The sequence below is a fragment of the Anopheles stephensi genome, chromosome 2, assembly GCF_013141755.1.
Source record: "Anopheles stephensi strain Indian chromosome 2, UCI_ANSTEP_V1.0, whole genome shotgun sequence".
In the NCBI taxonomy this organism is placed as follows: Eukaryota; Metazoa; Arthropoda; class Insecta; order Diptera; family Culicidae; genus Anopheles; species Anopheles stephensi.
In genome coordinates this window covers 56,870,519-56,895,546 of record NC_050202.1, presented here as the reverse complement: position 1 = coordinate 56,895,546, position 25,028 = coordinate 56,870,519, and the positions used below count along the sequence as shown (strand labels likewise).

The window sequence follows — 25,028 nt, the reverse complement described above, 5'->3', positions numbered from 1 at the left end:
CGGAACCATTACAACAATCGACCAGTCCTTTACATCGGTGTTGATGTTAAAGCGCACCATCCACACTAATGCAATGCGCGCGCGCGCCCCCCCAACATCCGGACCAGATGTTTTAATTAAAAATTTAAATTTTCTTAGCTTTTCTTCTACATTGCCTGCTGGCATAGAATGGAAGGTGCGTGACAGCGCAGCCAGCATCTCCTGCTCGGCAAACATAAATTACAAGTGTCAAAGCCTTAGCATGTTTGGTCCGAGCGGATCGTTCGCTTTCAAGGTTTTGCACAATCCATTCTGCACGAACGTTTAACTAATGAGATCGAACATTTCACATTCAATTGCCACTAGCCAAGGTAAAACGTTCCGTTTGTTTTTTGCTTTAGAACATTCTCACTATATATTTATTACACATGACACTCGGCACCACTTTTCCCACATTGGCCACACAATTTACGACCGCTTTTAATACAGCGCGTTGTTTACGATCAGCTTAGCAATAAAGTATCAAGCAATAACAAAAAAACAACCACGGTCCACCCTTATATTGTGGTATAAAGTTCTTTAAATAATTAAATAAATTCTTCCGAACATTCTTTCTCCAACACACGAGATTCGTAACGCGAGTTACATTCAATAAATCACTAAAACTAAACAAATTAAGAAAAAGAAGTTGGGGCTGCTCCCATTTCAGCCCTCGTAAAGCATCTCACCGAAGAAACGCTCAACCCATTCCATTAAGGGTGGGAAATATGGTTTCCCGGGAAAATTCTTCGCCCACCAACTCGCGGCTGGTTGGTGTTCGCGGTGAATGTGTGAAATCTTTCTTCCACGGTGTGTCCCCACCGAACGTGTCACGTTCGCGACCATAAAACTACGACACCCGCGAGACGAGGACGATGATAAATGTGCGCTCGTGGACACAAAGTTTACGGCCCGCGATGGAAATGGGCAAAAAAAGAAAAACCTGAGCTAAAACCCGAGTGACAGTAGCTACATGTGCAGAGCCGCACGAATCGTGCCACCCCGAGAACGCCCGGCGAAATGGAAAGATTTATTTATTAATTTGTAGAAAATCGACAAAACTCATTTGTCACCTTGCATTCGGTGTGACATCGGGGCGTCGTCAGCAAACCGGAGCACCAGTCCCAGCGCACCTTCCGGTAAACCATGGCCGTCCATAGCAGTGGCGTACCAGAGATCGATCTTGCCTGGCCAGCGCAAGAATGGACCGAAAATCTTTCGTCCGGAAATTGAATCACGCCCAAAAGGACGTGAAACCCCGGGTGCACACGTCAGGGCAGTTTGTAGAACCCTTTTTTGTGTGTGTGGCACGTCAGCCCGAGCGTGAATGAGCAAGGGAAACGGGTAGCATTAGACGACTTAGAGAGCAACTCAACTGATCCACTCAACTGTCCGCAGCATCGGGAAAAGCATGACAGAGTGGTTGAGTAATCTGACGGGCTCGGGTCGGAAGATGAAGAAGAACAAAAAAACACCTTTTGATAGTCAAACCTGCCATTTGCAGCAGTACGGTCGTTCGAATATCCTTCCAGGCATTTCGGACTCGATTCTTCGTACCCGGTTCCCCCCCGGGAGCGGTTTCCGCCATCTCGTTCGGATGAACCTTCTACGGAATCCCCGAAGGTCCCTCTACCAGGAAGTGGTCCTCCGTGATGGAGTGCATGTATTTGCATTTTCATCGAAATTCGATTGCATTCAAGTGCTTCAAGCGATGGAGTAGGGACACTGCTTTCGACACTGAATGGTTTCCGCCAACCATTCCGTCGTTTTTCCATAGTCCTCCCGCCCGATGACCGATGGACCAAAGCCGTCACGACAATCTCAATCAAAATTCAAAAAACCAGAAAATTATCACCATCATCCCTGTCGTCCGGCAGAGAGCGAGAGGATTGACTTCATGCGCTGGTGCGGGTTTTCCCGGGTAAAACATATCCTAAGTGTGGACAGCGTTGGAGGACGACCACCCTCCCTGTGTGCACTTATTCTGTGGTTTTATTACGCTCTCGACCACTCCCTTGCATGATGCGCTTGCTGGGTCGCCCTGTGGTTCTTGTGTCGCGCCCCACAGAACCACACACACAGCACCAGCGCTGCATCTATGTACTACGTATGTGCTTCAGCAGCCCCTAGAATGCTCGAGCGGTGCGAAATGAGTGTAATAAATTGCAGGACGCAGGATATTTATAACCACGCCGGAACGAGCAACCAAAGGACCATCAACGTCCTTTCCGTTCGCGTCAGACCACAATCTCGCGTCAAACAATTCACCCCAGCGACCGAAGCTAATGCCATGTGAGCACCGGCGGGAGATAAGCGCAGGACCGTATCGAACAAGACTTATTGTACGCAAGTACGCGATCCGCTTGTTAGGTGGCAACCGCCTAGATTCCGATAAAGTTTACCATTACCATCAAACCCACATTTGTCTCCGGTTAGCTTGCCGTGTTCACCCTCCTCCGACTCGGTTCACTGCCATCGAACTGTCACTCATATCGCACGAACACACGCTCCCCGACCCAACCAGTGATCTGATTATGTGCATAGATATTTCATCATTACCATTCCATTAGGAATGCATTATTATCATAAATGTTTGTAATTCCCGCTCGGGCCCGGGAAGCGAGTCCGGTGCCCGCTTTCTGTCACAATCCATCGCTACGTACCGCATCCGAAATGCCACCTCCGGTGTGTTGTGTTTTGGGGGGGCAAAGTTTTTGGGCAAACGCTGGAAAAGTGGCGCAAAAGTGGGAAATCGAATTTCACACTGCATTTAATGAAGGGCATCTGACGCCAGGCATCTCACTTCCGGCACTCCGGTGGTTTGGGGTCGGGAATATTTGAACGAATGGTGTGGCCTGTGCGAGTTTGTGCAGATCGATCTGTGTCACATTTTTCACAATAAGTATGCTGATTATTACTGGTAACTTCATTAAGGTGTTTTTTTTGCTTGCATATTTTGCGGGTAATTGGTGCTGGCAGCAAATTAAATATGGAGTTGATAGCTTTGTGAGCTATGTTGATTTAAGTGAGTTTATTTTTGGGAACGTTTGGACGTTTGTAGGCTACAATTCGACTAGTTTGGAGTTCTATACAGTACAAACTAGGTCTCGGAATCGAAAATGGATTAATACTCTAAACGATGTTTGGATATTGTACTCCAGGACTTGTAGCACAAAATGGTGCAATATCTTGTTCTTCTCGAGCTGGCCTCCTCGACTCGATTTTATCCGTAGCTGGATAGTTGGTCCTCTCTAGGGAGAGTCTTTCCGGATGAGATATGGTCCTGCCGTGTGAAGAACTGCAGCCGCTCATGGATCGATGACAAAAGGCTTCTCCTAGTGCCTTGATTAGCGCCACATCTGGCATCCTTTACTGAAGCTAAAGTCAATGCTCAGACGCATACGACTAGTCGAACAGACTTTGTATTGGGTTTGACGGATAGGGTCATCCGACCTATTTCCAACTAAAATTAAACGATATCCTGATAATCTCCTGGATTCTAATTTTCTAAGTGATCTTTCAATCTCATAATGGAATTCTTCTAGACCTGATCGCTAAACTCCTAGGCTTGATTTTATCCGTTGCTGGTTGGTTGATCCAGCCTGAGGAAAGTCTTTCCGAATAAGATGTGGTCCGGCTGTGTCCAGCCGGACACGCGAGACTTGGATAGACCTTAACTAGTCGTGTCTGGTATCCTTGTCTCAGGCTGGAATTCCTGCTCAGTCGTCTGAGTCATCCAACTTCATCCTTAAAATCCCATACAAAGTTTGCATTGCTAGTCATATACGACTCATCAGTGACTCTAGCCTTACTTTACTCTTAACAAGGTAGCCAGTTCTGCGTACATGGAGGTTGTCGGAATGGAGTTTGAACCCCGGTCCTGCCGTGCGACGCCTTTATGGCCCCGATCTTATGGACCAAAGAATACATATAATAATGTTGACTTATACTTGAAGCAACAGCAAAAAATACAATGCTTAAACGTTTGACAGCTCACGGCTTTACATACCAACTCTTCTAACTTAAGTCATCAGCCTCAAATAGGACACATGCTCCTAATGACAGTATCCAGCTGGGATTATTAAATTTACATTCAATTAGTATCTCATTTCACAAAAAGCTACCGACGCAAACCGATCCTGCTTGCCGGGTTTTTGCCACCGTTACGACGCACGGACGTCTAGGCCGGCTGTGGTCCTTGCTAGCCGCAATCATAATTATCGGTATCGAATACAATTATTAGTCGCCAGTTCGTTCGTTCCCCCAAAAATTGAAGCTGAGTGGCGTGAGGAGTGTTAGAGCGAAGCGAGATTCGCCTTTAACCAGCGCATCCTTTCTGCTAATGTGATGTGAAATTTGGCTCTCCCGTATTGCCTGTCACATTAACCTCCAGCCGGGCGGAGGCGTAAAGCGGTTAGCTGGAGTGAAATTGAAAACCAAACCCCTAATGCGTGTTTTTGCTCGAATCGAGACCCGAGACTTTGGAAACGCACACAGCCGCTGTCAGGTTGGAACACATCCATTTGGTTGTGCGTTGCTTAAAGATGATACGCACACTTTCTACGACACCAACGATCGTGTAGACTATCGCGACGATGATGACGTTCGTTTGCTTGAACGTATATCGACTGAAATATGGCGACTGGCCAGCGTCGGTGATGGTGGAAAATTTTCCGTGGGCGGACAATGCCTAACCGGATACGAACGCTGCCCAAAAACTGTCTGGCCAGGCGGACATTGATTTTCACAAAATTCAATTTTGCCCGCTGCTCGTAGAAGCGATGGGTTTTTCCTCTGGTGTCTGTCACATTCCGTGTTGGTTTAGGAGGTTGCATTTTTTTTCCTCGTCTACGTCACACGAGATGAGCAGAGTTTCCATTTTTCGATCCGGGTTTTTGCTTTCTCGGCCATACTCGCCATTTGCTATTTGCTATGATTTCCACATGCAACATGTTGCTTCATACACACACACACACACACACACACACACCACACGTCTTCTATACATAATCCCAGTGCTTGAAAATGACACTGCACTGCAGAGTCCTTGCGAGCAGACAGACACACGGCAACCGGTCTGACTCGGTGTCACGTTTATCTTCCACAGCTTAAATGGGCAGCTTAATACAATTAACAACGTCATGTGCAGCACGACAACAATTTCCATGCCAACCTCATTAGAAAGCAATTTTCTCGCCGTGCTCGCCGGATGGAAATCGGAACCAACGGCAACAATTTGAGTGATCGATCGATCGGATCGGATCGATGGGTATTTTTTTGCTTTTGCGCCACGAAAAGATATCCATTCCATTCGTGCTGTTACAAAGACGCTTCGTTCGAAAATCGGTTCCAAGCGGGAAAAACAAACACATCCATCCCACCGGCCAACCTCGCTCAAGGTCCAGGCCAAACATCAAGACTCAATGACCGGCGAGGCAAAGCAGGAGGAAGGACATGGGGAAAGGAAACTGATGGAAACGGCGAAAGACAAATGTGATGCTGATTTCGAAAATAGAACACCCCGGACGGAAAATTGAAATGTCGGTCCGATGTTTAATATGCTCCGTGATGGATTGTGCATGGGAACGGGTGGTTTGTCTGTGTGTGAGTAAGTGTGTATGAAGAATAATCAGAAGAGCTGATTTTTCCGACCAGCTCAAAGAAGCCGCTTTTGGTAGAGGCTTAGAAAAATTTGCAGATGGACGTGGAAAATTATTCATAAATAAAAATATACAATTTTCCTTAACTTTCATTAAGAATTATCAAACATGGTTTCAGTAAATTTCAATAGACTTTTAACAAATATTCCAACTGCTGTTCAGGTGGAAAACTATCGCCTCGTTCAATAAATAAATTTATCCTCTTCCTCGCAAGTGTATGTGTGTGCGAATAGCTTAGCCACCAACAATTGTTTACAGCACATAAATAATGCGTCCAATGCATTATTTCCATTGCACCTTTCGGTTCATAAACACATCAAAATATAATGCTATTTATACCCACTCCAAAACGGAGCCACTCTTCCTGAGCCAACACGGGGAAAAAAACATTGCAAACGGTGAATGGGAAGTTGTGCATAAAAAAGGGTTGTACGAAAATGTATTATTAGCCCCATCACCGCACACACACACTCGGAAAAGTCCTGTAACGCTTAGAAGCGTCCATGTAGCGAGTTGGCTGCCTACATAAAAACCTTCGTTTATCAAGCAATCAGCACCATCAAGCACCTCTTCCTTGCGTTCTACCACTCAGACACACACACACACATAGAACAAGGCTGGCCATACCTTGTCCTTGTTGCGAACCTGTTTTTCGCATCCCACCCGTGGGGCCACGCAAGGGACAAGGGCGCGGTGAAAAACTCCGAATAATCAACGTATAATTGAGGCACAATCAACGAATTCTACCCAATCCGACCGATGCAACCGATTGCAGCCTGTCGCACCGAAGGGGGACGTGCATTTCATTTTGCGCTTAGGGTCATGTAATTGTACCATCCGGGGAGAACCGTGGTGAAGGATTTGGCCATCATTTGAACACTCGCAGGCAGGTTTTTGGTGGCTGGCTGGTAGGGTGAACGAGTCGACCCCACCGCTTTACGGTTCGTTGGAGAAAATAAAGAAAACACAACCGCTTCCTGTGATGTGGCACTGCGTTTGTTACGGCTGTTACGGGCTGTGTGTGTTTGAGTGTGTTTTTCAAGAACGTCCATATTTGCGCCTAACACTGAATCCAATTGGTATAGAGCCACTCAAGTGGTGAGACAATGAGGAGGATTAAACTGTTTCCCTTATCTTGTTAGTGCTAAAAATGATCTTCATGTCAGTTCAATTTAGTTCTTTTATTTCTTTTTCTTCTACGCTTTTTTCCTTTTCCTCTGAAAAGACAGGACTAGTATCAAATCCCGTCTGGACCGACTATTTGGACTACCAACGTGTAAATCAGCTGCCTGCAAATTAGATACAGGAGGCCACAAGCGGTATAGCAGATCCTTTTGAATTCGAATTTGGAAGGAAGAAGAAGAACAAGGACTAGTAAGAAGAAAGAGAAGACTATTTGAAAGCACATTGGTTTTAAATGGATTATATTAAAATCAAAATCGTGAGCGTAATCAACACTTTCAAAGTGATCTTGCCTATCGGGAACACCTCAGTGCCGATAGTTTTAGATGTTGGTAAAACGAATACATCATTGAATATACCAAGCTTTCTTGCACCTAGAACCCACATAAATTGAGTCCTTTATCGATAGTACGTCACTCTATTTTTTTTAGATATTGAATTATAAAAGTTGGAAATAAGGAGTATGATAATGTTTTCCTGTGGTCCTTTATTATATTATTGCTCTCCTTCCCTCTCGTCTTGATCTAACGACTCCATAGATCATGCCTGCCATTTCTGGCCTACTAGATTTGATGAAAACACACAGTTTGATAGTCAGTCCTTACTACGGGGTGACGGTTGATTTGAACCCCGGTTCTGCCGTGTGAAGACCGGCGCCATAGTCACCTACGTTATTTTTATAATTCACGTTCGTTGCATAATTTATAGGCTTTTAATAGGCTAGTATCAATCATTGACTTTTTTTGAAATAAATTGATCATACATGCAGTAACATCTCATGGCTCTACAGCACCTAGACCCAGTGTATGTATCATCACACACAAAAACTAACTCTCCCTCATGTGGTACGCGGTTTCGGGAGGCTAGCGGCTAGGACCGTGTTCGTGTTACGTCATTCTGGGTGTATCGCTCTGTTATTTGCGTGGGCCTCCTCAGTGAAACCGTTCCTCTCGATTGCTTCCCCGCTTTTCAGTTGATTATTTTTCTAACGAACAGTTTACCCGAACCCGAACCCCCGATGACGTTTTGCACGACGGTTGTCCTTCGACCCGATTGGCAAACCCGGTTGGTGGTTCATTAATTTCTTTTAAAGTCTTCCCTGCTCGTCTTTTTTGTTCCTTTCTCGATCGCTCCCGTTACGCCACCTACACGAAGGTCATGCAAATAGGAAGATGCTAGCCGAGTTTCCCGAGTGTATGGTAGGAACTTTTTCTTTTTATCTCCTTCGAAAGATACATCTGGTGGGAAAGGGAGGAAAAAGTTTTGAGAGCTCCCATCGATCGCAACGGTTTCCGAATATCAGTCCCGCAGTGATGCCGACCACCTTTTGACAAGCTACGGTTGGTTAGGCTTCCGTGTCTATCATTGCACAATGGGGGAAGAGGAGGAACTCTCGCCCCAAAAAGAAGGATGTTTTGGGCGGAAGTTTAACACCCTCATTAGAGGATTCGGAAGGCTCTGTTTTGTGGGGAGCGAATCGGGTGCGTTATGAATTGCTCAATTAGTGACACGGCTATCGGTGGGCTACCGTGAATGCATCGTGTAGTATGAGCCATTTCAGTACAAACTTTCCAAACGACACGGTCATCGACTGTTTGTCCCTGCCTGGGGCATCCATTTGATGTCAGCGCACCAGATGCAATAACTTCAAACGAGTCGCCCAGGCGGGCACCCCTGGCACAGCTTGGGCCAACTGCAACAACTGGCCAGAAAAGCAAACTTTGTCTTCGCGTCCTCCCAGCCATTTCTACTCGTCCTCGAAACTCCCGGAGGAGTTTGTCAAACTTTTTCCTATCTTTTGCTCCGCAACGACAAAGTCTCGAACAAAGATTTAGCACACCCGACCTCGGACGGTGGCAAGCAAAAATATTGCCTCGTTTGTTGTTACCGCACACTGACCATCCCGTTTGACCCGCCGGTTTTTTTTCTTTCTTATCGCCTTTCGTCGCCACTTGACATTTGCAACAGTCTTCTGCCAATCCGAAACCTCTGAAGCACAGGCGCGTTCAAAGGACATTCTTTGCGTGGCTTTGTACGCTCCAGCCTGGGCATCGCCAAACCCCGACAGCTGTTACCAAGATGACACTTTGCGAAGAATCGTCATCGCGCGTGCTGGGGATGGAAAAACAAACCCGCAAAAGCCAATGTTTCGCTTAAGATCGCTAGTTTCCCTCACGTTTCGGTGCTCGTCCTCTCGTCACTTGTCGAATGCCACGATTGAAAGTGGATGCTGACCTGGAGTTTGGAAACTTTACCGCAAAGCGCTCAAGTGCTCAGATGAAGGAGCACCGAGGATGAAGGCGTTGCAAAAAGCTGCCTGCTTTCTTCTGAGCACACACAGCTCGACACTCTGAATGCTGACGACTCGCGCGAGCGGTGAACCGTTTTCATTTCCATATCGAACGTCCAAAAAGCACTAATGCAGTGAGCAGCTCTCCGAAAGCGGCTTAGAATGTCAATCGGTTGCTCTGCAAATGATGGTTTGTTTGGCCGGGTTTTGCTCCCTCGTTCACCCAGAATCCCTGCTCAGCCTGGAGCCTTCGATCGCTCGGTGCGCATATTGAAGAAATTAATGCAAATGAGAAAATAATCTACAGCTGGCTGAATGTCTGAGGGCGCCTGAGCTTCGGCAAAGTGCCCGGGAATGGGTTCGGATTATGATAGATAAGCTAGTCAGAGCTGCTGCTTGTAAAAGGAGCGCAGCGCAATGGAAGAGTCGCCCCGGCTCACTTTCTAGCCGCCTAGACAAGATAAAACATCTCGACAGGCTCTGTTCCTTTGTTCCACTAGTTCGGGCAGAGATCTTTTAGAGTAGCACGCTTCGACAGCTTTTAAGCTTTTTTTTTGTTTCTCGCTCCATTATTATTGCGAGAAGGACAGCTTTCTCGGGTGTGTTCATCGAGAAGAAAATTCCATCAATGACCTACCTCGGTGCGCTTCCCCCTCCACCGTGACCGTGGTTAGATTGGCTGCACCGGATAAACTACCAGCACGGAGCAGTTTCTTTTTCTGTTATATCAATAAATGAAAACAGGTTGCCATAGGATCAAACGGACGCCAACGGACATTCCTACTTCTGCTGGCGGTGGTGCTCATTTTGCTAGGAAATTGAAATTCCATTATCGTGACGAAGGGCGCACCGAGAGCAACAATGTCGAGCCGGCACCAATTTCGGGTGGGACAGTAGCAGGACCGGGAGAATGGGGCTTTGCATTTGAATTCCACTTCATTTCGGTCGTTTTTCGGAGATGCTTTCGAATGAAGGGAGGGAGATGAGATGATAAGATGATATCGTTCCATCTCGGCACAGCATTAGCCGGAGAAGAATTGCTGGGATTGTGCTTTCGAACAACCAGCCCGTATTGCATTTGGTTGCCCAAACGAAAACATCAAACATTGCGCACCAATTAGACACACCGTCGAGCGAGCAAACGTAAGCGAAGGGGCCCAATAAATGGCCCTCGAATGGCTCGAAATGGCCGATTAGCTACCGACTTTCCAGAAGAAAATACACTGGCTACACCAGCTGCACGTGGCCCGGCAGCATCGTCTTTCACTGCGAATGGAGAAAATTACTTCTCCGGTGTGTTTAATTTGCGAGCAGCGAAACAAAATTTTATGACACTCGAGGGACACATAGGGATCCGTTGGATGGGATAATACGAGTCCAGATATCCATCGTCGCACAAATGGTAATAAAATGGTTTTCTTTTTTCGATTTGGAATTGCTTCAGGCGAAACATAAAATTAGCTGAGCTTCCTGCCTGATAGCCAAAACAAATTTGCCAGCCTCATTCCTCAGGACCCTGCATAGCCACCTAACTTGACCAAGGTAATGCCATAAACAGCGATCAGCAACAGCGTGCAATTTGATGGAAATATCTGTTTAATCGAAACATAACTTTCATCCGTCAAAAGCAGCATGGTTGCTTTGCTTACGTGCACGTGTCCCATGAATGTTGCTCGTAGGCAGCAGCAAGGATGGGCACGAAGTAGTAGCTACAGTGAGCGAAATTACTTTAGGCGCAATTATTTATTATTTTTTTACTGAGGTGTTGTGACCTTCTCCGATTAGTTTTTTGGAGCCTTTTTCAATGCTGAATAAAAGACCTGTTTCATTTTTAAAATAAAACATAAATTTGAAGAGCTGATAAATGTTGCCCAGTAAGTTTCAGCGAAAAACAGATGCTTATTAAAGTAGTTTTAAATCAGGGCTCCATTTAACCAACCTTCTCTCATCTTGCTGAATTCTAGGAGCAAAATAATCTCACACTTCTCGAGTATAATCTACTATAAATTTAAATTGTCCCACCCGCCATATCTGACCTTCTGTGATTTGGTTTTAACATTAGCTCAGTCTTACGATAGTCAGTCCTGCATACGGGGTGACATTCTGGATGGGATTTGATCCCCGGTCCTATCGTGTGAAGTTCGATCGAAGACGCTATCGCTTCGCCAATCAGACCACCCCGACTTACATTGGAATTAACAAATGGAAGAATCGCTACTGGAGCAAGTAGTAAATCCCCTTAAAGCAATTGCACTCACTGTAGCTACAGTAAAGTATACAAAAAACCCCAACGAACAACAAGAAAACCCCTGATCCTCTCCCACACATGGGTCCATGAGGTACAAAGTACAATCATTTGTATTCATCCTTTCTTCTTCCGTCCTTCTATCTTGCCCACTCTGCACGCTCACTTCGCCCACTTCGTTTGCGCCGTAGCGGGATGTGAGCCACGCGATCGATGTGCACGCCCGTACTATCCTTCGGGGCCCAAACCTGTCGGTTTCGGTGCAGATGCTCCATTTATTAAATTTTTCCCCGGTGTTTCTCAAACCACCCGAACTGTGGGTGTGCGGGAGTCAGTCGAAGCCAGGTCGACCCACTCGTCGAACTCAGTGTTGCCTCGTTGCCTCGATTTTGCCAACAGGCATCCTGTTTGTTCCACCACCACGAACGGAGGGAGGGGGGGGGGGAGGGGCACGCACGGATCCGTAACAAATTGCCAGTAATGTGGCAGAAGAATATGAACTCGCTGGCGCTGGCTTATGCCTTTGTTCTATGACTTTTCCTAATGTGCCGTTACGGAGTTTTTCAAAGCGTAGCGAAAAAGGCGAACGAACGAACGCTGGCACAAGTGGCTTACGATCTATGATATGGGTACGCGTGCACATGCACTTGCACCCGGCCATTGCATTCGAGACCTTCGAGACCACACAGGAAGCGCTTAGACCATCGAGAGGCAACCAAAACGGCGAAGAAGAAAAAGGTGATCGCAACGCCAAAAGGCAGTGGCGAGAATTCACTCGGAGAAATGAGTAAGTGTACAGGCCCCGTTGGAGTATCGGTCGCCCTGAGGTGGTACTTTTGTTATGCTCAGTAGCATAGCCCAACTTCACCTGCCTTCTGGTTGCACTTGGACTCCCTGGGCTGAAAAAGCCCGTTGCCCACCTATTTACATTCCTCATGTTTATAGATAAATTTATGTCAAATAAACGTGCCGCTTCCAGGAGTGTGTACGAGTTTGCGTGACTCCGGAGTTCCTTCTTCTCAACTATGAAACCTTGCCCGAGCTCCAGCTCACCGGACTGGTGTGCTGGTTTTGGGCAGCAGCAGCATCCGAAGAAGTCACACACACACGGGCGGCTCACAAGACACCGGGCGCTCGGAGCATTCGGAAGACCCTTGGTGAACGACACCACACAACCTTTGTGACATTTCAAGGGTGGGCGGAGGTCGCTTTGTGTTACGAACAACACCCCTTCTTTTCGGTTTCTGTCACATGACATCGTTTCCAAAAAAAAGCCACAAGCAAGAGAAAAGAGCGAAGCCAAGCCGTAACTGAATAAACATATTACTTCCATCGTACTGTGCCGCCTTCCAACCACCCGGTTGCCCATTCTGTAAACCACTCAGAATCCGATGAAAATGAAGTCTGTCATATTTGAGAGCGTTTTTCGGTGGCATCTGATGCAGCACAGCTTTCATTTCTTTTCGCACCGGACGAAGAAACATTCAAAAGCCGTTCGGTTCGTGCCGTTTTGGCTGTAGGTGCAGCCACACGAAGGCAATGTTTATTTTATCCCTCGGACAAGTAGCCCTCAGCCGTGACATTTCGGTACGGTTGCCACTTTGCGGGTTGCCCCTTTGCCGGGGAAAGCCTTCGCCGATTCTTTTTTTTTTCTTTGTTCGGAAAACCATCATCCGATCAAATCGCTGCGACACACGGCCACCGCAAGTAAATAGTGTGTAGCACACCCACATCAAGTCGGGTTCAAAATGACGGTTGGTCAAACGAATCGAGTGTGCTTTACCTCGAGCGCGGCGGGAAAAAATGTTATCTCCACCACATCCTTTGCTGTGCCAAGGAGCTGTTTATCTTACCACCAAGTGGAAACTTCGGCCCACGTTTTGCCGCCATCCGAAAGGACGCTGGGCTGGGTTAAAGGTCCATTTGCTGTCTCTCTCTCTCTCGGTTTTCTTATCGTAAGGAGCGTTTTTTTTCTCTAGCTGAACTTAAGCCATAGAGTAAGCGGACAAGATAACCCAAGACGATGGGGCAGCACAACAACCTTTGGTAGGTTATAGACGTATGTTTGGAGTGATGATAAATGATGAGCGAGAAATTGATAACGCTTTACGGTTTCACAATTTGAGTCACTGAGCCCGGGTGAGAATTGTGCCGTCGTTGCTAGCCGTTTCGTTTGGAAACAACAAAAAATAATAAAGGGATATACTCCGGCTCGAAAGATAGGAAAGATATCAGTTCCTATTTTAGGGATTATTTATTTTTGGAACCGTTTCATCTGTGGTGTTGCAGAGCGTTTACTTAATCGTACTGAAGATAGACATCAGTTGTGCGTTGGCCAAACCCAGTTAGTTGTTTTTCAGCAGTAACAGATTTTAGATTTAAATATAGACAACATCTTCTATTGTAGTTCTTGAGGCCTAAGAGATAAGTAAATCTCGACTAAATGAGGGATTATACTCTATCAAAATAATTATTAAGCGTGTCCTCTTCTGAAGACCCCTTCACTCGTATAACTGAGATTAAATGGTAGTAATCCTCTAGATAGTTCCTTCGGGAGATATTTAAAGCATCGATTCCTGGCAGCTTACATCTTGCATTATAACTGAGGGTTGGCGAGGATCACTGCTTCATGAGAGTTGGAGTTGTTTATTCGCAAATAGGAAATCATTCATAAGCATTGCATTCTATACATGGCCTGATGAGACGCTAGCAGTATATTTTAAGCCTGGATCACTGTATGTCATTTCCAATGTCTCACGAACGCATAAAATTACTGTATTTTAAATTTAATGCTCACATTACCATTCAAAGCAACTAAGTAGTCATCCAGTCCAACCTGCAAGACACCCAAATGCATGTCAAACGGATTCACTGATGTCATCCCTCGTAATACCTGCGCTCACTGTTTATCCGGTAACGCGAATACTCTTAAAGTAACTTCCTAGCAATAACGTCTAGGATTTAGGCACAAAATGTGCCAATTTCATTGCTACTGCTTTTGCCGCTGCCCTGTACAGAATTTGTCACGAAAGAAACATTCTACACCTGGCCCGGGAGGACGATAGTCGAACGTGGGTGAAAATGGTGCTGTCATCGTACCGAAATCCGTACGGAGCTTGACGTTTCATGGTAGCTTACGGGGAGAAATGGATCGCGCGCGATCATATACACACACGCAGAGATGCGAGCACACAAAGCGAAAGGACGACGACTGTGCCGAATCCAATCTGAGGGTCAAATCCACCTCACGTCAAAACAACACTTTCCGACGGCGATTACATTAACGCGTACGATGCGGACGTGTGCGGACTTCCATCAAGTTCTTCCTTCGTCAGCACAACCGGAGCACAACAACATCATCATCATCATCATCACCTTCATCAACACCGCCCGCTGTCGGGTACCTCACCGCCCTCTGTGGCCTCCAGAACGTGGAGAGCTCATCCCAAACTCATAGCGTTCCTTCCTCAGCGACGCACGATGACGGGCTGATGTGTGATTTCTTAATTCTTCGCACCGACACTCAGATTTGTTTTGACACCGAGTACACACACGGGAAGCAATTTTCCCTTACCTCTCCATGGCTTTCCCGCCCGTTACCCCTTGCTTGATTACCCTGTCTTACCGGGTTTCGTAGCCAGCCGTATGGAAGTTAAAACTGGTTCCAGTCGGAAGACGGGCGAGTTGTCGCTTGGCCCGAAATGGGCCCAAAACCCGATGGAAAAAACGTAAGGAACCAACGCAAAGCGATACCAACAGTCACACCGAGGCACACAAAATGGCCGTACCCATTTAAGCCACATTTGCTGACTCGGGACCTCGGGAGTTTTGTGCAGTAATCAGCAGGATTTCTGTTTTGCGCGTCATGCACGACCGAAAGCGTAACTCCATCGAGAGCCTGTCTCGCAGGAGTCCTCGCAATCACACGCAAACAGCCGCCAAGTCTCGATGGCAGTGCACGAAAATAAAATAAACGTTTAATTACGGCTAATAACACATGCGACTGCAACTTCCAGTTTGGGTGTGTGGTGCCGAGCTGCCGCTCTCGGCTGGGCAGGGTGTTCTTGTGACAGGGAAGATGTAGTTGTCACTCCTGTGCAACGCGCTCGCAAGCCACCGCCTATATAAATAGCTTCATCGTGCATCGAGAAATACACTTCGAGGCGATAAAATACGTTATGACACTCATTAAACCGTCATAAATTATTCTCCCGGATCGAGCCGGTGCAGCACGCCACCTCCCAGCACCAGCGGAGCACACATACATAGCGGGATTCATCTCGTTGAATATGTAGGCGCACAGACGGAACGGGAAACCAGATGAAATGGATCAGGGGAGCAATTTTGTTAACGGCCAATCGAGAAGGATCAGCCGAAGCAGACAACCGTGGTTTATGTTTTCAAAATAAATCCTTTAATCGTTTCCTTCGTTTTTCCGTTTTTTTTTTTTTTGGTACTTGATTTGTGACTTGGAAAAAAAGCACGCCCGTTACAAGTGTACCGCTACCGTGTGGAAGTGCTTTTGACATTTGGAACATCGAAATTGTCATGGCCTGCCTTGGGAAGAGAACGAACAGACACTAAATTCAAGTGGTGTCAAACACCGAAAGCAGCATCCCAATGCTCAATGCAATGAATAAGGATCCTTAGCTCCATTCGCCGATGTCCTGCTGCTGCTGCAATAAGAAAAAGAGAAAAAAATCTCCCGGTTCAATGCACCACGAACTGGCTCTTGGGGAGTTTTCCTAACCATCGCGAAGACCTGAAGAAGTAATCGTGATTTTTCTTTCCCCCCCCCCTATTCGAAGAAGCGAGTCGTCGAGTTTTTGATCGGTCGCGATGACACTGGTTGGGTGGGCTTTTGTTTTTTACCCACCCGAACCATGTACACCCGCTGGGCTGTAGCTTGTCATGGTTTCTGCTTTGCCGAGGTTTTCCACTCAATCCTCGCGAAAGAGCCTTAGGGGAGCCATTCTTCTGTTTTTGTTTGCTTCAAACTTTTCCCAAACCAAGATAGATGAGCTGATCTGCGGAGGACACTCGGAGAAAAAAGAGTTCTAGCATTCAACTCTACTTCAAAATCCTTTTTCTTTGTACTTGGTGAGTCCTAGTTCACCAGGTTCCGAGGTTCAATTATACCGGCCACAGGATATCCTTCCACATGTCCCCCACGCCAACTCAGCCGTTTGACAGTCGTTCATAAAGTGTGCGTCTCTTTCTAACTGGCCGCTTAATATACTCCCTACATCAACTGCCATTGCCGATTTGCATTTTGGCAACGGTACGGCCTCGGCCGGCCGGAGATCGTTTACATCATTGAGATTTGGTACCGGGGCTTTTGGGCAGCCGGACCGCACCACGCAGAGCGCAGTCACACTCACACACACCCTGCGGGGGTCGGTACGCAAATTGAATTGTTCACTTTGGCTTAGCTGCGGCTTCGACGGTCCCCGGTTACGGATACTAAAATAGAAGCTAATAAAAACAAACGGCAAATTCGCTTTCGCCGAATTCTCGGAAAACATCTCCAGCGCAAAACCCAGCGGCCCCCGCATGTAAAGCAGCAAATCCGGTCGAAATGCGAGGCAAAAAAAACCCGAGAGTGCACACAGAAAAACAAACATCCAGATGGGCACCAACCCCATGGATCATTTGCCATACATTCGCGCCGGCTTCCGGACCGGTGCTGTACCTTTAGCACACACACCGTACGATGAGGGTCGTGTACGCGCGCGCATATAGTATATGGCGATTTGTACTGCAAATGTACTGCTACTGGCTGCTGTTGAGTGAGCATTTTAAGGTGAAAGAATTTATTCGCGGTCCGATAGGGTACGTAACTCATATTAAATGTGGTTTTAGCGACAAAGTTACTGCCAGCGGATTGAGTGGCTTTAATATGGGGAAAAGTACTCACATGGAGGACCACGTGAATGACAAGTCATTACTTCAACATACTGACTGGATATGCTAGAGTGGTGATGTAAACTTCCTTTTTCGGAGGTTTATTAATTAGCATTATTTAATCTCTATTTAATTTTGTTCCAATTGATGAGTAACACGTAACAGGAAGTTACCGAACGAAGTAAATGCTTCCCAACCATCCATGCTCACAGCTGGCAATAATTAAAACGATAATAATAATTAACTGGTGCCACTGATATGATTGGCTATTTGTTGATGGTTTTTGCTGGTCGGAGTGCAATCATAACAGCCCGGTAACCTCGGGCAGATAAGCAAATCTAAGGGACAGCAATTTAACTACGGCCACCCTTAGCGATGTTGCCAACCCCTCCAGTATACAATTTGTGAACTTTCATCTCCTATTTATTTTATTTTTTGCCGGGTCTATCTTGCCCTTATCGCTCGGCGTATCTTCAAGGGTACTGAGTTGTACCTGGGACGCCGGTTCTGGTTTTTGTCACCACCATAACCGATCTACAGGTCAGCTATTCGTTTAGATCCTTTTTATGGCTAGTTTCCTTTTTTTCGGGGTTTCTCCGGCCGTCTGGACACGATGGCGTCCCTGGTCCTCCCCAAAAAAAAAACCGTTCGAATACTTCCAATCATTTTCGGTAACCAGTTTGTCGATTCATGGGGTCCCTCTGGGTCGATTCCCCGTGGGCTAACGCGTCGTTCGGTGTCGTAAACGGTAAACTCACCCAAAAAAAAAAAAAAAAAGACTTTGTGCCACAAGCCATGGGTTTCGAAAAGCGGAAACGGTACATGCCCGGCCACACAAAACATGGACCGCGTGGTTCGATCGGAAGTTTGTCGTCGTCGTCGTCGTCGTGGAGTAGCTGGTGGCGTGTTGCGGTTCATCCATTCCGTACCGTTTCCAGCAAGCCCGACAGTGTCGATGAAAATGGCCGACGAAAAAAAAGACCCCGTAAAAGTTAACAATCAGGTGTGCGCCATTGCGGAGTGCAGAAGAACAAAAAAGCGTTACGTGCACTGTTCGGTGTAGCGCCCCGAAGAAGAAAAAAATGGCCGAACTTCGTCCGGAAAGGATTCCTGAGATGAATTACGAGTGGTAAGTAATACAGGAGCGAGCAGACACACACACACATGGAAAAAGTAAAACAAACTCAATCACCAACACCTATTCGCTATTCCCCAAAGGGGACCCAACCGCGCTTCAGGTGCACCAGGACTTTCCGGGTTCGATGGTGGCGAACGACCACCGTTGCTCGTACCACCACCGAACACCTAGGACGCACAGCAGCCGAAACGGGGAAATTATCTGGTCCTTCAGTGCAGAAATCTAAGCGGCAAAACACGCATCTCGTCTCGCAAAAGGGCTCGCACGAGTCGTCCGGCACGTGATGCACGATGCTTAGATAAAGTTCGCTGTGGCGTTCAGACAACCGGGCGCGCGCACTCGCACCCGGCTATCGTTGATTAATTGCTTGTGATTTATCTGGATCCGCCCAGAACACGCACTGGCATCTCAGCCCGCTGCGGGACCACCGTTCCGAGGCTGCGTTCTTTTTTTTCCCCTTTTCCATTGCAAACGGAATGAATCGATAAAGTTGTCGATGTCAAAATATTGGTGATCTAATCTTTGCGAGTAGCCTCGAGGGGAGCAAGCTTTTAATTTAGATTGTTTGAGATATGTTGACAGCGTAAAAAATGATTCGTATTTATGTTTATGTAGACTACATTTAATAATTCAGCTACTGATCGGCCAATCTATGACAGTTCTTCAATAGCTTGCGATGTCCAGCGTGAATTTTGGGGCTCAAACCAACACCAGAAAACTCCTATCAGGAAGGGAATCGCTAGAAAAGATATTGCAACATATTTATAAATAATCGATAAATTGCTTCTACTATTTCGTGTAACGATATCGATGAGACGTGCCAATCTAATAATTTCAGACTAAACTTATTTTTATCCAGCAGCCAGGTAAATCGTTTCCATGCCACGTGTCCGACATTAGGCATAGCGAGATGGAGAAAAGAGATGGAAGTATAATCCTCTATATTGTGGAAGTAGAAAAAAAGTTAGCAGTAAATGGCTATGATAAGAATCCCATGAATAATCCTACAAATAACACAGTCCTTGTGTTTTCCCCTTCTGCAAACCAATTTCCAGACAAACGATTGAGCGATTTAAATTTTCAGCCCGCTCCAAAAACCGGTTCCCGACCCAACTCCAAACTGATCAATCAATCGCACAGGAAAACCACTTGTCTCACGACGACGAATCGAACCAATAATTTCGACGCTCCGGTTCGGAGCTATCTTCCGAACGGCTTTCTTCTTCGTGGCAGCCGTGGCACAAAATTGCCAATCGTTTAAACGTTCATTACAACTTCCGGTGCCAATTCATCCCATTCTTGGCCTTTCACTTCGCTTCGTGCCAGCTGTTAATGTTTTCCGTTCGCCTTCTGTGCCTCTGTGCACCACCTGGATTCACGTCTTATGACCTCTAATGTTTGACAACGCACAGCCATCCCGAGAAGGAAGGAAGAGGCACCTTCTGGTAAGCTACTGGCCAGGTTTTGTCCTCCGAAACTCCGAACGCCCCGACGTAACAGCGACCCAATCGTGCCCGGTCTGTCGGTTCGGTTTTATTGGATTAGAAGATTGAGTGCTTATTTTGCACCAATTTTTCTGCCCCGGCCGTGTCCAGAAACGGCACAAAATGTCTTCGGATGTCCGGCACTACAAAAGCAACACTGCCAGCACTGACTGGCTTCTGATTTCTGGTCCGTTTCCATGGAGCAAGTTCCGTGCATCCTGTACCCACGCCGGATATCCTGACACCCGAAACACCCCGGGGGAAGAAATTTATGTGTTGTTGTGAGCGTGTGTGGGTGACAATGTGTGTTTATTTGTCTGGCAGCCTCCGGGAAAGGGGAACGGGGAACGAATGTGTCGCCCTTTTGTGTTGTGTTCTTCACAACCCCGACATTCCGATCGTTTCCGGATAATTTGATTTATTAGAATTGTAACACTCGATTGTAAGCATGTTCCTTTTGAGATTGGCAGCCTGGACCGGCCTGAGACCTGGACCTGGACGTGGACCATCGAACAGCGACGAGAGAAGGAAACAAAAGTAGATAAAACCTGCTTCTGAAAACGGTGGTAGCCGAGAAGGATGGTTCTTTGTTTGAGGAAAAATCAATTTTCCACCATCAATACCACTTCCACCGATTCCGGAGGATACGGACGGCAGCTGTCGATGACAGTTGTGTCCGATCGGAAAATGGACACTTGTTTCCAGTCTGCTCCCCACACACACACAGCACTTCACACACGATAATCGGTTTGGTTTCAGTTCGATTGGTCAGTCTTCGGTCGCTTTCTGCCTTCCTTCGATGGTGCGCTAATAAGTGTGATTAATTCTAATAGTCCCCGATACTGTTCCTCGTCCATCCGGGGTCTTGTTGTACGTGTCGCTACCACAACATCTCCGAACAAGGACACAATAAACAACCGATACACGCCTTGCGGTGCACCGGACATAGTGTCTTTTGTTTGGAATTGTCTCGCTTATTCCCGGGGGCGAGAGTATGTCCGGTGCTTCTTGAACCAGTTAGCAGAAGATAGAAATCAGTTTGCACAAGCCAAGAATCAGGATAACACACCCGGAATCCTTCCGTCCATCCTTCGATAGCGATTCATTTGATAAAGAGAGACACAAGGCAAGTGGCTTAGAACTTGTTCTAGATTTTCCCGAACCCTTCCGTAGCAAAAGTCGGAAAACAATCGACCGGGCCACTGCTACCGGAGCGGCACGTCGTGGATTTGTGTCCGGCAATTGGTTTCATTTGCTGGCGACTGCTTCCGATGGACGCAATCCTTTTGTTCCGAGCGAAGAACGTCGAACACGGAACACATTTCGTACCGTCCCGGCCCGGGGACACTTAATTTCTCGGAATGAATCTAATTTGGTAGTTGATTCATTTTATCCTTATCGTGTCGTGTGGCTCAAAGAGATTAGCAGGCAGCTGGCACGGAAGAGTAAAGTCCAGTCCGGATTGAATTGTTTGTTCAGTCTCCTGGTTAAATATTTACACCAACCGCGATTGATTGCAGAATCTGCCCTCCGTTCTTGAAGCTTAGCGAAATGGGAGCCCAAGGAACCTACCTGCAGGACACAAGCACTCGGTGCCGGTCTGCTGAACGGCGGCTTGCCGATCCTTGCGCGACACCTTCAGCGCCGACAGGTCACGTCGCATTCGCGGCAGTTCGGCGATCTGATGTGAAATCTTCCGCACCACGTCGGACATACTTTCTTCCTCGGCCTGCTCGACGATACCGGTCGCAACGGCCGCATCCATCTTGCGCAGCGTGATCCTCCTATATACATCGCTCACCTGTGCCTCGAGCAGGCTGAGCCGGTCTTCGATACTAACTAGACTACTTAATTTATCCTCTACGTATGTTTGGCGCAGATTGGAGTACACGGTAGCTCCGAGCGCCGTGATGCACATGAGATAGAACAGGTAGTTGATCAGCGAGTGGGCCGAGGGCGCGTGGGATTCCGATCCGGACGGTTTGGCACTGCGGCCGACCTCCAGCCCACTGCCACTCCCTTTCCTTCGGCCCAACGCACCGCTCACTTTGGCATTGCACTTTTTGGCGTTTGCTTCTGCCGGCATCACTGCCGGCCGCCCACCCACCCCAACCTCTCCTACCACCATCGGTTCCATCCCACCCGCCACTTCACCCGCCGGTTCCGGACCGACCGGATTGCGCTTCGATGCGTTTGCTGCGATTGTTGCCATCTTGCATCAGGCCACACACAAACACCCGCACACACACACACACAGGCACACTAAACGCCGGGGAAAAGGTAAGCCGCCGGAAAAGCTGAGAGCACGGCCGGAACGCGCGACACGGTACGCACCACTAGATCACCGGCAACACGCAGACCCATTTCCATTATCGGGCCTTCATTTGGGGCTCGGCTCAGCTGCCGGCCTGGCGCACCGTGTAATGGTTGTTGATTTGGTGGTTAACAATTATTCACGCCGGAGCACTTGGTTGGCAGCACTACGCACGGTAGGAATCACACTCGATAAGCGATCCACGATATCAAAAGGAAGCGATCGGCACCATTCGCGGTCAGCACACAATTCACACGCACACGCACGTTTCGAACGCGACAATGTTTTCCCTGGTTGTGGCGCGAATTCACTACGATAAAGGCGCCCGGAACAGAACGGAACGGAAAGACGCACGCACACGACGCACCCTTCTCGGTCGAAGTTTTGAATGAAACTTGTGCATGGACGGGAATTTTACGTACGAATCCAGCTGGCAAGCTGAAAAAGGGAGCACTCAGCACCGGCACGAACAAGTGAGTGCCTCGTCGTTGGTCTCGTGAGCTGCTCGCGGTTTTGGGTGTAGCGAGCCACCCAGCGTTTCGACCCAGATCGGGAAAATGGTTCTCACATGGTTCGGTTGGATTTGTTACGCTGTGACTCGTCGCTTTCGTTGCCGAACTATAGCCGTGGCCATGGCCATGATTTATGCTTATGAAAGCAAATCATCAATTTGCTTTGTTTCAACCGGATTCGTTGCAATGGGAACAGATTGTATAATATAATACTGTATTTGTTGAATAAAAAATGGCATGATATGTAAGCACGTTTCGGGCAATCAACCATATTCGAACTTTCAAATATTTTGTCTGCAAATCAGAGCGTAAAAAAATCTTTTTGTTCAAAAAAAGGAATCATCAACGTCAATCTAATTCATGCCATTCGGTGATCATTTCACGATCGCTCCTCTACCAACGAACCCCCAAAACATCATCTTAATTGATACTCCATCGGGAGTCGCATGATCGCCGCCGTGTCCTTGCCGTCGAGGAAGACGGAAAGCAATCAACGACGACGGTGTTCCATCGCACCAAACAGTGCTTCCATTCCCTTAACAGTGCCGCTTGCTTCCCACCTATTTCTCCTTTATTTGTTTCTCCAATCGTTTTAGCATCATCACACTGCTGCTACCACATCGCCCCTAGGCCAAATCCCGTACCGGTTCGGTGCGACGAGCAGCAAAAAAAAAAGTTATATTTTAATTTCCACACACTCACCGATTTTCCTGCATCGATATCGGGCCAGGATCACGGTGCAGCCGGGATCCGTTGCGATTCTCCACGGTGTGTCTTTCATACCTTCGCTACTCGATCGTTCGATCACCAGCCAGCCCGAAAGGTGAGTACGCGGTGCAAAGATGCATGTAATTTGATAATTTTTCAAGCCCTTCCCATTCCACCGCATTCTCGGCCGACAGGAACAAGGGGGTTTTCTTCTTGCGCTGGATGGATCGCGTGGACCTCTCGTGGACCGATTCCCTGCACCGGGCTGCGTTGTTTCACGGCAGCATTCAATTTGCATTTTTTGTGTGTTTGTCTGTTCTTTTCGCGTTCCATAGGCGGGCAACCTTATCGCGCGCACGGCAAGCAGTAAGCTAAATCTCGCACGGGTTCAGGCATGGCAAAATACAGAAGAGGGATACAAACAAAAAAACACACACAGACAAACACACACACACACACACACACCAGGAGGCGAATGGGGTTGGTGCATGCTTTTCAAAAAAAGAAAAATTCAACCATAAAAGTCAATCGTTTTGAATTATCTGCACCCATCGTTTGTGCGCGGATGCTGTACTCATCCGGTGGAAGCGAGCGAGCGCGTGAGTGCCCCGAACGATTGTGAGTTAAGTGAGCGAGCGTTTTGAGCGAGTGCAGTGTTGCCAGATCGGTGTTGTTGTTGAAATTAGCTAAACAAGTTACAACACATTCTTGAGATTTTTTTTATTAAAAAAGTTTCTAACATTTAGTTAAAAGTATTATAAATAAAATAATAAAAATATTGTTAAATATATTGTAAGCTTGACCACTATTTTATTTAATTTGATTGTAAAAATTGTCCGTTTGTGTGTTTTAAAATAAATTAAAACTTTCTTAAAGAACTTTTACTTTTACATATTATATTCCCAACCACCATGCACATTCCATACAACCCGGGCCGTGTTGATTAAGTTGTACGGAATTAACTGGTAGCAGTGGTGCAGGGCCACGTATCCATGCTCTATCATGAGCTGCACGCCGGGCAAAGATGCAACTGAGGCACATAATTACCAACCCAGCAGCCAACATCCAGCAAACCGGACGGAAGATGCAACAAGCGCCATGTTTTAATCGCTCGGAACGGTAAGGCGAGCCGGGTCGTAGCTCGACATCGCCATCGTACGATTCATTGACTTTTTGATGCAATTTCTTCACTTCTTCACTGGAGCGTACGTGTGATGGTGTGTGTGTGTGTGTGCATTTTCTGAAAGGAACTGATTGTTTAAGATGAGAATCGGGGAAATGGAGCTAAGCGAAGTACTGCGTGGTTGGGCTGAACAGGACATGTATCCGTCGGTCTGTGTGGGCGCTTATCAACGTTATCGTTGACAGCCGTGCCGGCCATAGAATTGGATCGTTTACGCTTAATTATGCACCCATAAGTAAGCACTAATGCGCCGCCAGTGATGAGGGAAATTCTGCTACTGCAGCGGCAACGATGGACCAACGATGAACTGCGACTTCATTTTGTATGTTGGCGCATTGGTGCATCGTCCGGTTGGAGTCCAGATAGAACAAATATTTGAAATACAATTCG

The 25,028-nt window shown here is 47.1% G+C and overlaps 1 protein-coding gene across 9 annotated transcripts in view; it reads right to left on the bottom strand.

The window, feature by feature from the left end:
• The window catches only part of LOC118502984 (collagen alpha chain CG42342), an 89,644-nt gene extending 67,001 nt beyond the window's left edge, over positions 1-22,643 (bottom strand). For 6 of the 9 annotated variants that reach the window (XM_036035770.1, XM_036035771.1, XM_036035777.1 and 3 more), the window contains exon 1: positions 21,494-22,642. In XM_036035770.1, the coding sequence (XP_035891663.1) occupies positions 21,494-22,133 (640 nt within the window). In that variant the 5' untranslated portion in view covers positions 22,134-22,642. Of the gene's footprint in view, positions 1-21,493 lie in introns of all 9 variants that reach the window. The other 3 variants (XM_036035769.1, XM_036035774.1, XM_036035772.1) reach the window with 1 other exon arrangement.
• Between the last annotated feature and the right edge of the window lie 2,385 nt (positions 22,644-25,028).